This window comes from Melanerpes formicivorus, unplaced genomic scaffold (assembly GCF_026170545.1).
Source record: "Melanerpes formicivorus ecotype bairdi unplaced genomic scaffold, bMelFor1.0.p_v2 SCAF_2, whole genome shotgun sequence".
Classification (NCBI taxonomy): Eukaryota; Metazoa; Chordata; class Aves; order Piciformes; family Picidae; genus Melanerpes; species Melanerpes formicivorus.
Genome location: NW_027142354.1, coordinates 56,673,521 through 56,689,553, shown reverse-complemented (window position 1 = coordinate 56,689,553; position 16,033 = coordinate 56,673,521). Strand labels below are relative to the sequence as shown.

The 16,033-nt window shown below is 45.7% G+C and overlaps 1 protein-coding gene across 3 annotated transcripts in view; it reads left to right on the top strand.

The window, feature by feature from the left end:
• Nucleotides 1-2,315: 2,315 nt before the first annotated feature.
• Nucleotides 2,316-16,033, top strand: part of RUFY1 (RUN and FYVE domain containing 1) — a 17,818-nt gene continuing 4,100 nt past the window's right edge. For 2 of the 3 annotated variants that reach the window (XM_068162588.1, XM_068162598.1), the window contains exons 1-14: nt 2,316-2,611; nt 5,941-6,114; nt 6,402-6,519; nt 7,151-7,252; nt 7,556-7,679; nt 8,105-8,163; nt 8,844-8,909; nt 9,517-9,586; nt 10,445-10,546; nt 11,551-11,667; nt 12,606-12,773; nt 14,141-14,238; nt 14,882-15,001; nt 15,755-15,884. In XM_068162588.1, the coding sequence (XP_068018689.1) occupies nt 2,344-2,611; nt 5,941-6,114; nt 6,402-6,519; nt 7,151-7,252; nt 7,556-7,679; nt 8,105-8,163; nt 8,844-8,909; nt 9,517-9,586; nt 10,445-10,546; nt 11,551-11,667; nt 12,606-12,773; nt 14,141-14,238; nt 14,882-15,001; nt 15,755-15,884 (1,716 nt within the window). In that variant the 5' untranslated portion in view covers nt 2,316-2,343. The remainder of the gene's footprint in view (nt 2,612-5,940; nt 6,115-6,401; nt 6,520-7,150; nt 7,253-7,555; nt 7,680-8,104; nt 8,164-8,843; nt 8,910-9,516; nt 9,587-10,444; nt 10,547-11,550; nt 11,668-12,605; nt 12,774-14,140; nt 14,239-14,881; nt 15,002-15,754; nt 15,885-16,033) is intronic. The other variant, XM_068162607.1, reaches the window with a different exon arrangement.

The following is a 16,033-nucleotide window of genomic DNA, read 5'->3' as shown; positions in this document are numbered from 1 at the left end:
ACAAGAGTTCTTACTTGCTTTAATACCAGAAGTGTTAGGAAAGAGAGCATTGAATGCATTCTGGGGCTGACTTCAGGACTTTTAAACAATTTTGACCAAATGGTATCAAATGAAACACAATTAAATCACATGGCTGTGTAACAGAAACAAATTGTAGCAAATTGCTTATGCACAGGATAAACTTCTCTATTCAATCTCAGCAGACACATGAAATGAAGTAATTGAATGTTTCTTTGATGGTGACGTACAAAAACATGATCACAAACTGCAGCCTGGGTTTACTTAATATTTGTACAAAGTAGCTATAAGGCTGGAAAGTATTGTAAAAGTGAGTCTGATGCAGCAGTACCTAACGGGAGCAATGTGCCTCTCAAGGTAAGTAGGAGTCTGGGTTTGCTCCTATTTCCACAGTCACCAAACTTTTACACCTTGTTCTTCAGATCTATTGAAAAAGAGACATTATTTCAAGGTTCTAGACCTCTGCTTTGCTTCTCTAGCCAATATTGCCCTGACTTACTGTCCACACAGTATTAAAGGCAGAAAACCAGTGTGAGGCATATTCACACAGTCAGCTGGAAGATAGCAACACACGAAGCTCTTGGACACTGCTTCTTTACAAACACCACCAAGTACTGCTGGAGACCACAAGATGGAGTAAAACTTATTTCTAGAACCTTTTAGCAAAAGTAGCTTCGAGCCTATGCTTAGCTCTTATGAATCATGGGTGAATAAGAAGCTGCTGATCTCTCAGTTCTACACACACACACAGAGCTTCCCTGTGCTTTGGGAAATAAAAGTTGTTAAATTTGCAGGCTGTAAGACAGAATATATCTTAAAGTGGCTTATAGGTGGACAACAAGATGCAGACCTGAAGACTGATTTTGCTTCAAGATACTGAAAATGATATTGAAAATGATCTTCAATTCCTTTGTCTTTCTCACATTTCTTAACCAAAAAACCCAAACTCCTGTTTCCTCTACATAGCAAAAAAAAACCCAGCATCACCAACTATCTCATGACTAAATGAGTGAGGTGTTTCAAACATTCCGTTGCTGGATGGAAAAACTGATAATATACTATGCATCAGTAGGCTACATCAATACTAGAGACACCCAGTAAGATCAAATTTCCATACTAGGCCAATTTCAGCTCTCTTTCATGACAGATCTTTTCTACCCAACAACAGGTCAAATGCATTAATGAAGTAGCCTGACTGACTACATCCATTTGGTAATGTCACTGATGCAAGCAAGCACTTTCCACAAGAGTGAGCCTGTCACACCAATCCACCATTTAAATCAAGTTATGATGGCTTGAATTATAGGCAGAGTAACAAAGGTCTCTTTTAAGTTGTCACAACTTAACTGTCTGAAACTGAGATGTTGACATTATACATCTTCAGACTGAAAATGACATTTGGGAACACAGCAATGAAAGCCTGCAAAGTGTACTCCTGACAGGGTGCTGAGCCATCTCATTTAAACTGTCCTATTGTTGGACCAGATGATTCTCGAGATCCCTTTGAAGCAAGACCGAGAGACCTGGGGATATTTAGTCTTGAAAAGAGAAGGTTTAGAGGGGATCTTTTTAATGGCTCTAAATATCTGAGGGGTGGGTGTCAAGATGAAGGTGGTCATCTCTTTTTCGTGGTGCCCAGTAACAGGACAAGGAACACCAGCTGGAACCCAGGAAGCTTCACCTCAACAGAAACTCCTTTGCTGTGATGGATCACTGGAGCAGCCAACCCAGAGAGGTTGTGAAGCCTCCTTCTCCGGAGACTTATCAAAACCCGTCTGGATGCATTCCTGTGTGACCTGCCCTAGATCATCCTGCTTTGGCACAGGAGTTGGACCCGATTACCTCTGGAAATCCCTTCCAACCCCTAACATTCTATGATTCTATGGTTGCATGATTCTGTAACTTGTTTAAAGTAAACTCTTTCCTCGTCCCGTCCCCCACCCCTGCCCCCTTCAGTCTCCCGGTGAGGACACCACGGAAACTCTCCCGTGCTGTGCTGGAAGGCCGCGTTGACAGCCTGCTCCGGCAGGCAGCGAGGCTCCGCCGGCTGCCGAGTCCCTGCCCTCCGCCGGCTCCCTGCCCTCCCCCAGGCTCCCTGCCCTCCGCCAGCTCCCTGCCCTCCCCCGGGCTCCCTGCCCTCCGCCGGCTCCCTGCCCTCCCCCGGGCTCCCTGCCCTCCGCCGGCTCCCTGCCCTCCGCCGGCTCCCTGCCCTCCCCCGGGCTCCCTGCCCTCCGCCGGCTCCCTGCCGTCCCCCGCGGGCGGCGGGCAGGGCGCGGGGCGGGCGGCTCGATTGCTCACGACTTGGTGTCATATGACTCGCTAAAGATGGCTGAAGGGGAGAGCTGCGCCGCATCTGCCGCGGAAATAAAAGAAGACTTCGAGATTATCGACAAAAACCTGATTCCCAGCACGGCTGAGTTGAAAAACGAGGAAAAGGAGAAACCGGAGGAAGGGAGATGGTCTGCCCCTATCCTGTCGCTGGCCAAGAAAGCCTCGGAAAACTTAGCGCTGAGCTACGGCAACGCTCTGAAGTCTGCATCTTTGGTAGGATTCATACCCAAAGCAGTCAGCAATGACAGCACAGCAAAAACAAGTATGGTGACGCTTATTCAGTACCCTTGCTTTTACGGTGCGCCAATAAGTTTGCTCCAGTAAGTGTTGTTGGGCAGTGGCAGTGATGCGTGGCTGTTGCTTGGAATTTATCTTCTTTAAAGCTGAGGCTGCAGGCTTTGATTTAAGCAAAGTTATACGAACAGCACAGATGTAGAACTTAATCGAATCGTAAGAATCCTAAGCTCTTTAGTATTTGGAGTAAAATTACTTCAGTTTTAATGCAGTAAGCTTTTCTCTAATTCCTTTTCTCCCTTCGAGTTCAGCTTAGCAGCAGCCTGACTGGTCTGGGCAATTTATTGTCCTTGCAAGGTGTGCAGCTTCAGACTGTGCTTCTTGTATAGCTTCCATGTCAGAAAGGGACCAGGTGAACTGAGGCACAGATTTGTTAGGAGATATTTTTGAACTGTGCTAAAAATGCCTTCTATTTAACCACAGCCTGCTTTATTAGAGCTTTGTATCCCTGCATATAGCAGCCCTACAGATTTGTGGGACAGGTCTCTAGAACTGCATTGAAAGGCCTTTAGTTGGGTTCATGTGGAAATTAAATCTCAGTGATACTCATAAGATGGAAACAAAACCATTCAAATGCAGCAGTAGCGAGGCCTGGAGTCTTGTACTCCAGGGCCTTGGACTAGCCCTTGAATGGTCTTGGAGCCATGGAGCTGTTTTGCAAACTGGTGCTGACTTTTTTAGCGATATCAAGTATTCAAACTGAAGTTGGGGGGGGGGGGGGGGTGAATACATGGTGGGAAAAAAGTTACTGCTGATGGACACTCTTTTTAATTGGGAAAAACTCTCAGTGTGGTGTAGTCTAAGATTCCTTCTGTCCAGACAAAGGTTCTGTCCTTCTGTCTAGATTCTTGTCTTTCCCTGCATCTCTTAAGTCTCACACCAGCTTCTCACAGATTTTTTGGCTGGAAGCCCACCTTGAGCACCTGGGATCTAACCTGACAAAGGGCAGGAGTAATGCTGTGGATAGATGTAATTCATCATACAGCACTTGTGCTCTTGCCTGAAATGGAGCTCCTATACTTAGTGGAACTTGCACCATAATCTTTTTGCTCCTTGTCTGTAAAGTTAGGGAATATAACCCTACATCCCCAAATTGTTCAAAGTACTTGGCTAGTATGTTGCTGAGTTTTATGGAAAATTCCGTATGAGAAATGTGTTCATAACTCAGATATGAAATGTGAACAGGCACTAAATCACCTGTTCTGCCTAATCATGATTCCCTCTTTACCAAGCACTCACTAGAAACTCAATTTAAAGCAGGTATTTTTAAGAAACAAGCTGAGGCCTGCCAGACCACTTGTGTAAAACTAGCAACTTGTTTCCCGCTGCCGTCTTTTTTCCCAGGGATTTTCTAACTTCTGCCCGCTGCTTCAGCTTTGTTGATCAGCTGCAATCTGTGCAGCACACTATGCAGCTCTGTAGCCAGGAACATCATAGAGCCAGTGTCTGCCATTGAAGAAGTTATGCCCTGCCTTGCAGAGAAGGCTGGGAGCTACACACCTAAAAAACACAAATCAAGAAAGACTTGCAGCCTTAGAGTCCAAGAGAGGGAGAACTCTTAGCTTTTCTTCCTGCTTCAGTGTTTTCACACTTCAAAGCACGCTGAGTAATTACAGTAAACAAGGTATGGGGCTTCAAAAAGATGTCAAACCAAACCTGCTGAACTGAATGAGATAGGAGGTTGTGTGACTGCATTCTTAAAGACTGCAGCGCAACGTCTGTCATCTTTTGCACTTGGGCAACTTGATTCCTCATCTTGGAGGCTTGGCTTGTTAACATGTCTAATACCTGTCCATTCTGCAGGTACCAGCTTGTACAGAGCTGGCAAAAGATGCACTCAAGTGTGTAAATTTACAGCAGTCTAAAAACACTGCTCAAACAATTGTTTAATGCAGTCCCTTATTAAGACACTGTTCAACTCAAATCCGTGACCATAGAGGATGTTTCATTCACAGTCTCAGGAGGGGTTGTTTTGTTGTGTTTTGCTTGGAATCAGTCTTGTGGACAGTACACATATCTCGAGCGAGGCTTGCAAGCAAAGTATTCCTGACAGGTAATCAAGACAAGTTGTGGTGTTGCTACAGGAACATCCCAGTGCCCAAAGAAAGTCATTTTTCTCTTTCTGCCATCAGCTATTTTTTTTCCCCCCAGTTCCTGGTGTGTAAGCTGCTAACAGACACCACAATTCAAAATACTGCAGCCCTCCTCATCCTGTCCCAGGACATCACAGGCAATTTGGAAGCATCCACTGCATTGACTATAGTCAGATACCAGTGGCTACTGAGAAGACAGGACCTTTTGTGCTTTTTAGTTATTGATTTGATTAGAATTACAGTTTCCAGTCTTCTGGTACGAGTGTTGCTCGTTTTTAATCGCCAGTTAACGTTATGTGCACAAACAGGAAGGCAGCAGTGGAAGTCAGGACCGGGGAGGCTTTAGGGTGGCGCTAGGGACAGTGTTAACAATGTGGCACTTGGCTGACTGGGGCTTTCCCTATTGGACCTGGCTTTCTGCAACTGCTCTTTCAGCAAGCGAGTAGGACCATGTTTGATCCACAGGGGGCAGCAGAGTCTCCTAATGCCCCAGCGCTGGCTCACAACATCACCTAGGTGGCCACTAGTCAGCGCTCGGCAGCATCTGTCAGGCCCTGCTGTGGGCTGAAGGGATGATGACAGCCTGGTTTTGCCTCGCTGTCCTTCACGTTTGAAGGAGGGAAGCCTGCCCCGCCTCGGCGGGGAGGTGCAGCAGTAGCTGCGCGGCGGTGCGGCTAGGAGGCGGCGCTGAGGAAGGGCCCCGCGCTCGCCGCACGCTGCCGGCGCCACGCCACACACGCTCGTTCTAAAATGGCGCCCGGCGCCGCCCGCCCTCGCCACGGCGGGCCTCGCGAGAGTGGCCGGGGGGTGGTGGCGCTGCGTGCGCCGTTGCCGTGGTAACGCGGCCGCGGAGGGGGGGCTCCTCGGCCCGCCGCGGGGGGCTGCCCTCGGCCCGCCCTAGCCCAGGTGCAGCCTGCCCCGCGGCCGCTGAGGCAGCGCTAGGCCCGGGGACAGCTGCCGTGTCTAACCCCCGGCAAGCAGCGGGTGCTGCCAGCGGCCTCGCTGCCCCCGCTGTCAGCCCTCGGTCCGGCGCGGCCGTGGGGATTCGCCCGTGTCTTAAACCCGGCTCTTCTCGAGCCGCTCGGCCTCCGCAAGATGGAGGCCAGGCCGGGGAGTCGCCGCACCTGCCAGCGCGGTGCGGGGGCGGGAGGAGCGCGTCTCTAACAGCAGCTTTTCTTTCTCCGCCCGCGTGCGGCCCTGCCAGGCGCGCGGTCCCACAGCATGGAGGAGCGGGCCAACCTCATGAACATGATGAAGCTCAGTGTCAAAATCCTCATCCAGGCGGCCCTCAGCCTGGGCCGGACCTTGGACTCTGACTTCCCTCCCTTGCAGCAGTTCTTTGTGGTGCTGGAGCACTGCCTCAAGCATGGGCTGAAAGGTGAGGAGGGGCTGCTGGGTGAGGCTGTGTCGTGTCTTGCCGTGTCTCCAGTTTGGCTGCTGTGTGACTTTAATCACATACAGTGTATGGTGCTAATCAGTATGACGTACAGTTATGTGGTTACCTTGTATTTTGTGCCTCCTAAATACTCTGGGTGTTCTTAATACCCCTCTTCATGGACATATTAGGAGCTGGTAAGATAGAGTAAAATGTAGACTGAATTCTGTAATTCTGGATTTGGAAGCCTGTCACACTTCCTCACAAACATCTCGGTATAATTCCTCTAGTGAAGAAGACTTTCATTGGGCAAAACAAATCCTTCTTTGGTCCTTTGGAGCTGGTGGAAAAACTCTGTCCTGAAGCATCAGATATAGCAACTAGTGTTAAAAATCTGCCAGAGTTGAAGTAAGTTGATTGCTGGGGGTGATGCGTTTCATTTGTACTGCTGGGAAAAGAAACCCTTCCTGTAGCGTCCCTGCCGTTCTGAAAGAGATCTTGTTCCCAAAGAGAAGAATAGATTGTGTAGGAGGCATTGACTTCTGCAGGAGATGAGGGCATCTCAAAATGCTCAGTGCTTCAGATTCAAACAGTTGCTGTCAGGTTAGAAACAGAGTTTGGAACCCTCTATAACCTTGCTAAAGATGACCATAAAGTCTTCACATACCCTTTTTTTCCTTCCTCTTGCCCTCACTTTTCTGACTTTCTGTCTTTTTGTGCATGTGTTAGTATATGTGTAAATCAGGGCTATGGAAAGAGACTAGCTTGAGTGCTAGGATGCATCAAGAGTTGGGTTATGGTGGGAGTTGAAAATATGTATGTCAGGAAAACTTTACAATATCCTTTCCCTTTGCTGAAGTAATGGGATATACGTAAATGCTTCTGTGTTCTGGAGAGATTCCATTTCCCCACTGATTTTAAGTTTTGGGTGTTTTTTTTTAGTAAATGACAACCTTCATCTCCTTTTGTAAAGGGAGAATTTGGAATTGTACAAAGCTATGTAATAAAACACTTTGCTGTTACCAACTTTTCATTTTAGGACTGCTGTGGGAAGAGGAAGGGCTTGGCTTTACCTAGCACTCATGCAAAAGAAACTGGCAGATTATCTGAAAGTGCTCTTGGACCATAAGCATCTATTAAGGTAACAGTGCAGCTGTATGTAGAGTGTACTCTCTGAATCACTGGAACCTTGCATTGCTCTAGTAAGAGGCCATCAGCTGGCCAGTTTAAGTTTGTTCTTGTAACCTTCAGAGGAGCAAGCTGTTCATTGCTTTTGCAGTGAAACTGCAGAGGAATGACTCTGAGAGTTCTGCATTTCTGCCTTGTGCAGTACATGAGTGAGAAGGGGCTGATCAGCTGAGCTGTGTAAGGGCTACACTGCTGTTTGCATGGTTTCAGTGAGAATTGTTTGATGTAGAGTGACATTTGACAACATTTCTTCTAGTGAATTTTATGAAGCTGATGCGTTGATGATGGAGGAGGAAGGAGCGGTCATTGTGGGTCTGCTAGTTGGACTGAATGTTATTGATGCAAACCTCTGCTTGAAAGGAGAAGACTTGGATTCCCAGGTGAAGATTAAAGGTTAAATAAGATCAGTTTGTATAAGATTCTAGTAGAACGAAGCACATCCATAAATGTTTGGCTGAGATGGGTCCAGAATTCTGCCCAGAATGTCCTGTGTTGAAGTTTGTCATGTTTCCCAGCCCAAATCAAAAGACGTATGACAGTGTCCATCTCTTGAAGTTTATAGCAGTTTATAGAACTGCTGTCAAAAATAACTGCTAGAAACTGAGCACACTGACTATGGTTATCTTGATGCTTTTAGGACAAGCACTAACTTGCACACTTGCTTCAGCTAGGAACCATCTAGGTATTACCTGTCCCTCTAAACTTACACTTCAGGTTTTAACCTCTTTCCACAATAAAGTAGTGCTGCTGCTATGCAGAATTGCATTGTAAAGGTGTGGTAATATCTTCAATATATTTTTTTCAGGTTGGAGTGATTGATTTTTCCTTGTACCTTAAGGAAACACAGGACAGTGATGGCAAACAGTATGTATGGTGAAGCAGTGTTTCTAAATGATGTTTTTAATAGAACAGACCTGTCAGACAGTCTGGGGGAGTCCATGAGTGCCAGCTATTTCAAACTCTTTTGATCAGCCAAAATAAAAGAAGAGATTTTGTTAGCTAAACCAAAGTATCAGCTTTCAGAGGTTGAGCCCAAGGCAGTTTTAATAGGACAGCACGGAGAATTTATGTCTAGAGCTGGGACCAAATTAAAAGCACCCAAAATGTTAGGTGGCCTTTTTACGTGGTTTGAGGAGACATGATCTGCCAGGTCACCTACTGCTTTGTTTCTAAGCACTGCTTCAGAAATACTTGCAATGAAGTAGCTGTGAGACACACACTAAAAAAGAGCAATTTTAGGTGAATTAGAGACTGCAGCTGGGAGCATCACTGTATCTTGGATCCTCATAGTAAATGGAAAGGCTTTCATGGTTTGTGTGCTTCTGTCAACTCAGAGCACTTTACTGTTTAGCTGCAGAGGAGAAGCAGGGGGACAAGTGGTTTGTCTCCATAGTGCTTCCAGCCCAGCTCAGGCACAAGTATTTCTATAAGAAATGGAGAAAAGGTTTCAGCTCAGTCTGTGTGTCCATGCTGACAACCTCAGTGCAACACTTGTGGACGAAGGGGTTTCTTCTTGATCACTAAATTCTCCCTTTTACAACTAGGGATGGAGGGATTACAGCTGTCCTTGACCAGAAGCATTATGTAGAAGAACTTAACCGACATCTAAGGTGGGATTTTCCTCTATTCCAATGCACAAACACTTCTGCTGTGTAGCTTTTCTGGTATGGCTTTGAATGTCTTTGCTGCCCAGCTTGTGCATTTTTGTCTGCTACTGAAATGCCTTTTCTCATTATTTCCCCAAGTCTTAGTTTAATTTTGCAATCTTAATTTTCTACTGGTGTATGCAGTGCAGAAAACCAATCTGTGCAATAATAGTTTACCACTTTGGAGACTTGTTAATGATTAACAGAAGATTGTGGAGATACTTCTTTAAGAGAAAGCTATTACAAGTGCATCTGGAAATTATTCTTTGGAGGAAGAGTCTCTGTTCTTTCCCCATAGGTTGCCCAGTGGGAGGAGAAGGCCTCACTTACCCTTTTGAATATGAGAGGTGTTGAGCCTGCAAAAGCCCAGCCAGAACAGGGCTGCCAGCTGTAGGGAAATGCATGGTACTCTCAGTGCTAAAGCGGGACAGTTCTCCTTCCTCTGAGTTTTTTGACAGCTCACCAAAGTATTTCAATGTTAACAAATGCAAGATGGTAAAATGGTGGTTGAGAATGGGAATAAATTGGCAGTTCTTTTGTCGTTTTTGTGCATCTTGTCTTCTTATTGCAGTTGCACAGTTGCAGATCTTCAGAACAAAATAGACTGCTTAGAAAAGACTAATTCAAAACTCCAGGAAGAGGTTTGTGTCTGATCTGTTAAATATTTCTCTTAGCTCTTTTTCCTCACAGACTCCCTAAGAATATACCTCAGACCTAAAATGTTTGAGTTGATACAACTGAAATGTGGGGGACAGGCAGGGCTGACATGAGGTGACACATGGGGAAAGCTCTGTGGAAAACTTTAATGTCAGCTGTTCAAATGCTTTTGGACACCTATTTGGTAGCTGAGTTTCCTTGAGTTGCATTGGTGTCTGCAGCCAAAGGTAATTATAGCTCCCTGTAATGAACATGCCTTGTCCCACTTCCTTCTCTGCACATGTGTGTATTCTTTATCACATGGGGTTTTCAGAACTTGGAAAAAGAGAAGGAAAAGAATCACACTTCCATTAGGAGATCTTCCCTAGCTGGGAACTGAAAGGGGATGCAGCAGCATGGTGGTAGTGGTTGGCTGGGGTTTGGTGGTGCTGGATTTATGTTAGTTTGTTTGTTTCAGAGTGTATCTGTGTAGCCCAGTGCTTTTTGGGGTATCTACACTGGAAAGTGCTGTAAGATTCTACCAATGAATGTCAGCCCTGACTTGCTAGATAACTTGCAGTCCATACCACAAGTCAGGTGGTGGATTTGGGGCTGTTACACTTGGGATGCATTCCCATGCACAGTTGATACTTAAAAATAACTGATGAGAATCAACAAATGTTTGGCTTAATAATTTAGGCCGTACAGTGAGTATGGCTGCAAAAGGGCCAGGCAGCTTGGGGCTGAAAGGGGAAGTGAGAAGTGCACCCCCTACAAAGGCTGAGCTACTAACTTTAGAATTCCTCCAGGTGCTTTCCTGCTTGCACAGTGATTGAGTGTAGTTGTGCTCTGTTTACACACAGCTTGCAGCGGCGACCGACCGGATCGGAGCACTTCAGGAAGAGCAGCAGCAGTTAAAGCAACAAAATGAATTGATTCGAGAACGGAGTGAGAAAAGTGTAGAGGTGGGACACCTGCTGAAGGATGATGAGGAGGCTTCAAATAAGTGATCTGGTTTTGATCAGCTGTAATCAAGCTCCCAAAAGCACTGTGAACTGGAACACTAAGCACAGTTCAGCGTCGCTGCTGTGCAGAGCGCTGGGTTTGTGTGTAGGCCGCTCAGGTGTTAGATTTTGCTCTTCTCTCTTACACTCAAAGATACACTTGCAGAAGGGGGAAATTAAAGTACTAGAATGGTTTCTTTCAATTTTACTGTATTCTTTGATATTTCAGCTTCACAGCATTTGCCAACTTATTACTTGGAAAATAAGAGTTAATTAATTGTAACAGAGGAGTACTTGAGATAGAATCAGAGAATCAATAAGGTTGGAAAAGACCCCAAAGATCATTAAGTCCAAGCTGTCACCCAAACCTCATGACTACTAAACCCAGAAATACCCTGTTAAACACAGTAACATAAAGCACACTTTAAATACATGGCTTTGTGATCTTACTGTGCTCAGTTTTGGGCCCCTCACTACAAGAAGGACACTGAGTTGCTAGAGCATGTTCAGACAAGGGCAAAAAAGCTGCTGAAGGATCTAGAGAACAAATCTTATGAGGATCAGCTGGGGGAAGTGAGGTTGTTTAGTCTGGAGAAGAAGAGGCTGAGGGGAGACCTCAGTGCTCTCTATAACTACTGAAATGAGGTTGTAGTAAGGTGGGAGTTGGTCTCTTCTCCTTAGTGACAAGCAGTAGGATGAGAGAAAATGGCTTCAAGTTGTGTCAGGGGAGGTTTAGATTGGATATTAAGAAAAAATTCTTTACTGCAAGAGTGGTCAGGCATTGGAACAGGCTGCCCAGAGAGGTGCTTGGGTCACCATCCCTGGAGGTGTACACACAACATTCAGATATAGGGCATGGTTTAATGGGCATGATGCTTGTGGGTTGATGGTTGTACTTAATGATCTTAAGGGTCCTTTCCAACCTTTGTGATTCTCTGTGGCTTTTTTGCTGTTGTTTCTTGTAGGTAACAAAAGAGGATACAAAAGTGGAATTGGATACTTACAAGCAGTCACGCCAGGGCCTTGATGAAATGTACAGTGATGTTTGGAAGCAGTTGAAAGAAGAAAAAAAAATAAGGATGGTAAGGAAACTTGTCTGTAGGAAATGAAAGAAAAGATGCAGGATTCTGCATGCTTCGAGGTAGCACTGCAGGCCTAAGATGTACGCTGTGCACTTTGTGGCTGTTGAGAATTTATAAAGGGGTTGCAAGGGACATTGGTCATTACTAGTGTCTGTAAAAACCTGGGAAGTGGGGCTTTTGGAATGCTGAAAATAAAAGGTCTTTCCCTGTTTAAGAACCTACCAGCATTATAGCAGAGACTAAGATCAAACCACAAACAGAGGTAGATGTCTTTGTGGAGGGAAACCTGCTACATGCATGGCAGTCACTTGCACAGTGAAGCTACTGAGTTACGCACTGAGCTCCACACTTGATGCCAGCAGGTCTGCACCCTTGCCAGAATAGAATAGAATAGACCAGGTTGAAAGAGACCTTCAAGATCATCGTGTCCAACCCATCAACCAATCCAACCCACCTAATCAGCTAACCCATGGGACCAAGCACCCCATCAAGTCTCCTCCTGAACACCTCCAGTGATGGTGACTCCACCACCTCCCCAGGCAGCCCCTTCCAATGGGCAATCACTCTCTCTGTATAGAACTTCTTCCTAACATCCAGCCTAAACCTCCCCTGGCACAGCCTGAGACTGTGTCCTCTTGTTCTGGTGCTGGCTGCCTGGGAGAAGAGACCAACCTCTGCCTGTCTACAACCTCCCTTCAGGTAGTTGCAGAGAGCAATAAGGTCACCCCTGAGTCTCCTCCTCTCCAGCCTCTGTGAGGCTGAAATAGTACTTTGGTCTTACTAATTTAATGTATTGTTTGAAACCTAGTTCTGTGAAATCAGAGCATGGGATTATCTCAGAGTAATACATAGTTTGTGTGTTGGGGTTATGTGGGGTTTGGAAATGCTTATCCCTGACATATGACCACATAGCAGTAACTAGGAAATCTCTTTGTAAGGAACTAGAGAAAGAGCTGGAGCTACAAATTGGAATGAAAACAGAAATGGAAATTGCCATGAAACTTCTGGAGAAAGATACTCATGAAAAGCAAGACACTTTAGTTGCACTTCGCCAGCAGTTGGAAGAGGTGAAGGCTATCAACCTGCAGATGTTTCACAAATCACAGGTATGTGCCTAGTGGAGAACAGAAAGAGCAGCTGCAGTCTTGCACTGGGGATGCACAGGCACTTGGATGCATCTGAAGTAGTGCTTAGATGCAACAATTTTCTTAAGACTGTTTTAAAATTCTGGAGGGAATTGATTTATTTTTTTCTTACACCTCATTATTGATCTGATCCTGGGTATGTTTGGAAGAAAAGGAGGTTTCCTTGAGTGTGCTGCACGTGTGCCTCAGGGTCATACAACTAACACTGAGATAAAAGGAGAGCTGTCACAGGGCAGAAGGTGTTTGCAGGAGTCCTCTGTTCTAGACACTAAATAATTAGTCTTAAAAATATAATTCCTTACTGCAGCCAGGCACTGTCTTGATTCTCTGTCCCACCTGTGTTGTCCAGCCTGTCACCTGTACCATGTGTAAATGTTCACTGCAGAAACCAGCAGGAGGGCTGTAATCCAAACAAAACTCTGGGTTACTTTTGTCTGTCTCCTCCAGTCTACCCAGACGGTCAGCTGAGAGCTATAGCCAGAGGAGAGGCAAAACCCTGGATTTGGGGAGGGAGGAACTCTGTGGTCAGGCTGGCCTCTGCAGCTCCCAAACCATTGCTGGTTTAGGTACTCTGCTACACTCCCTTTAGCACGAGACCTGGCTCGCTGGATGCAAGATGCTTAGAGAAATTAAATGACAAGCATTTTGCTTTCTGGGCTTGTCTGCCTTCCTCAGTCTCCTCCTTACCCTGGCAGCTTTTAGAGTTTACTTTCTCCAACCTTTCTGTCAGGTGTAGGGCAGGGGGTGGGGGATGTGTTTTTGTGGGTTTTGTAGGTTGGCTGCATTGCGGTGGTTTGTCTTGATTGGTTGTTTTTCAGTTGTACAAAAGATATACCAATAGGTGTTTCTAGAAGCAAGTGATGGAGTAGTAGTGTTCACACAAAATATACAGGGCTTGCCTGTGTTAATGAAGTGAGAGGTTAATTGGTCTCCCCCTCCTATACTTGGTGCCAGAAATCCACAGGAGATTTGTCTCAATTTTTATGGACTGTTTCCTGTTCAGGCTTTATCCAGGCCTTTCATGGATATTCTTACCCTGTCAATTTTCTTTCTTCAAGCTCATTTCTAAAGAGATTTTTTGCCTCATAGCTGACCTCATGGGTCAAAACATAGCACAGTTAAGGGTTTTATTCCTGAGCTCTTTACAAGCTGAGGAGTGTCTGCTCTGGTATTATCAGCATTTTGTTTGTACATTCCAGTTAGACCCAGGCTTGGGCTGTTACAAGCTAAGCATTCTTTATCTCGTGTCAGGCTGTTGTTAAACACTGAACTCTTTGTGCTTTAGAAAACTCAAATGTCTCACCTGGAATATCTGCTCACTCCTACAGAATGCAGAGTGTTCATTACAACAGAAAACAGAAGCAATATCCTCTTTTGAAGGAAAAACAAATGAGATGATGTCCTCTATGAAACAAATGGAAGAGAGGTAATAATTACAAGATCCAAAAGTCAACACTGAAGTCAATAGAAAGTTTCTAGCTGAAACCTGTACGAGATGACCTTCCACACAGTTTCTATAGACATTTGGGCCTGTGTGCCAGCACAATGTACTTTCTCCTTTCTCCACCCTCTGTGCTTGCCTGCTCTCTTTTCCCAGGAAAACATGCCCACAACTGACCCCTTCCAAAGCCATGGCTTTTTCCATAGACAGGCAGGCTGGTCAAAAACGCATTGACTTTAGTTTACGGACTCTCACTTTGGGGGCTTGTGCTGAAACAGTTGCTTTCAAAAGCTGTTGTTTGGTTGTTTTTTCCCAGTAGCATTTTCAGTTCAAACTGTGTTTAGTGAAAGAACAGAAGCACAGAATCATAGAATGGTCTGGGTTGGAAGGGACCTCCAAAGGTAATCAAGTCTAACTGCCTCTGCAGTCAGCAGGGACATCCTCAACTAGATCAGGTTGCCCAGAGTCTTACCGAGCCTCACCTTGAGTATCTCCAGGGATGGGGCCCCAACCGCCTCTCTGGGCAACCTGTTGCAGTATTTCCCTGCCCTCATGGTAAAGAACTTGTTCCTATCATCCAAATGAGGAGGGGTAGGTGAATTGACAGCTAACATTCCTTACCTTGTAGGTTGCAGCATGCAGAAAAGGCAAGGCAGGCTGCAGAAGAAAGATGCACCAAGATGAAGCAAGAGCTTGCTGGCAGGCTTGACACTTGTCGGCAACAGATGTCCCAGCTGGACAGCAAATGGTACTTAATCCATCAGGGCTTTTCCTTCCCTTCTGCTGGTTCCTCTCAAAGTGCTTTCTACTCCTGATGTGCTAAGGTCTGAAGAGGGGTAGGTTTGAATCCTGGGGGGTTCAGCAACTGTTGACAGCAGTGTGCAAGCTGTAGGAGAGCACAGCACTTCTATGCAGTGTGGGTAGCATGAGGATTTTGAAGTGCTTGTCCCAGCAACTCCAGTTGAGAGCAGAGTGCCAGTAGGGATCTGACCTTGCTGACTCACAGTGGAGCTTTCAGTTGCTGGTTCACTGCATCAGGGCACAGGTACAGCCATCCTTGCAGGCTGAGCACAGCTACTCATCCTGTCATCCAAACACACTGGGGGTTTGGGAGGCCTTTGGGAGCATTGTGGTGTTCTTAGGGATTCCTCTAAAGATTTCTAATACTTGTAGAAAATGCTTCTTTCGCTGTTCAGGTCTCAGGGTTTACACACAGGTAATCAAATATGTACTTGTGGGGATTGGTTTGGTGTCTTGGCTTGGGGTTTCTTTGGCTGTTTTTTTTTCTTCATCTTCTAGCCATTCATTGCTGCTTCTTTTCTCTGACCTGAAAGTGCTAATGCATTTTTTGATGTCTGCTGCCATAACATCCCTGTTCTTTCTTTTCCCAGCACACCACTCTAGCTTTAGCCCTCTTTTGTCTCATACTGTTGCTATCCTTAAATGCCATCGAAATTTTTTTCTGCTATAGGGTTTCTTAGAATGAATTCTTTTTATATAGCTCTACTCTGGAAAAGGAGTTAAAATCTGAAAAGGAACAGAGACAGTCTTTGCAAAAAGAACTGCACCAAGAGAAGGATGCTACCACGCTGCTCAAAACGGAACTGCAACAAATGGAAGGACTGAAAAAGGTATGTGGAGTGCAAATGGGTCCCATGGGCAGGATTAGAGCTGACTCAGAAACAGTGCAATGTTTGCATCTGCAACAAAGTGCTTCTCCTGGACCATACTGGCTGACCACAGCAGCCTGCACATGAAATGCTGATGCAGGGCTGAGGGG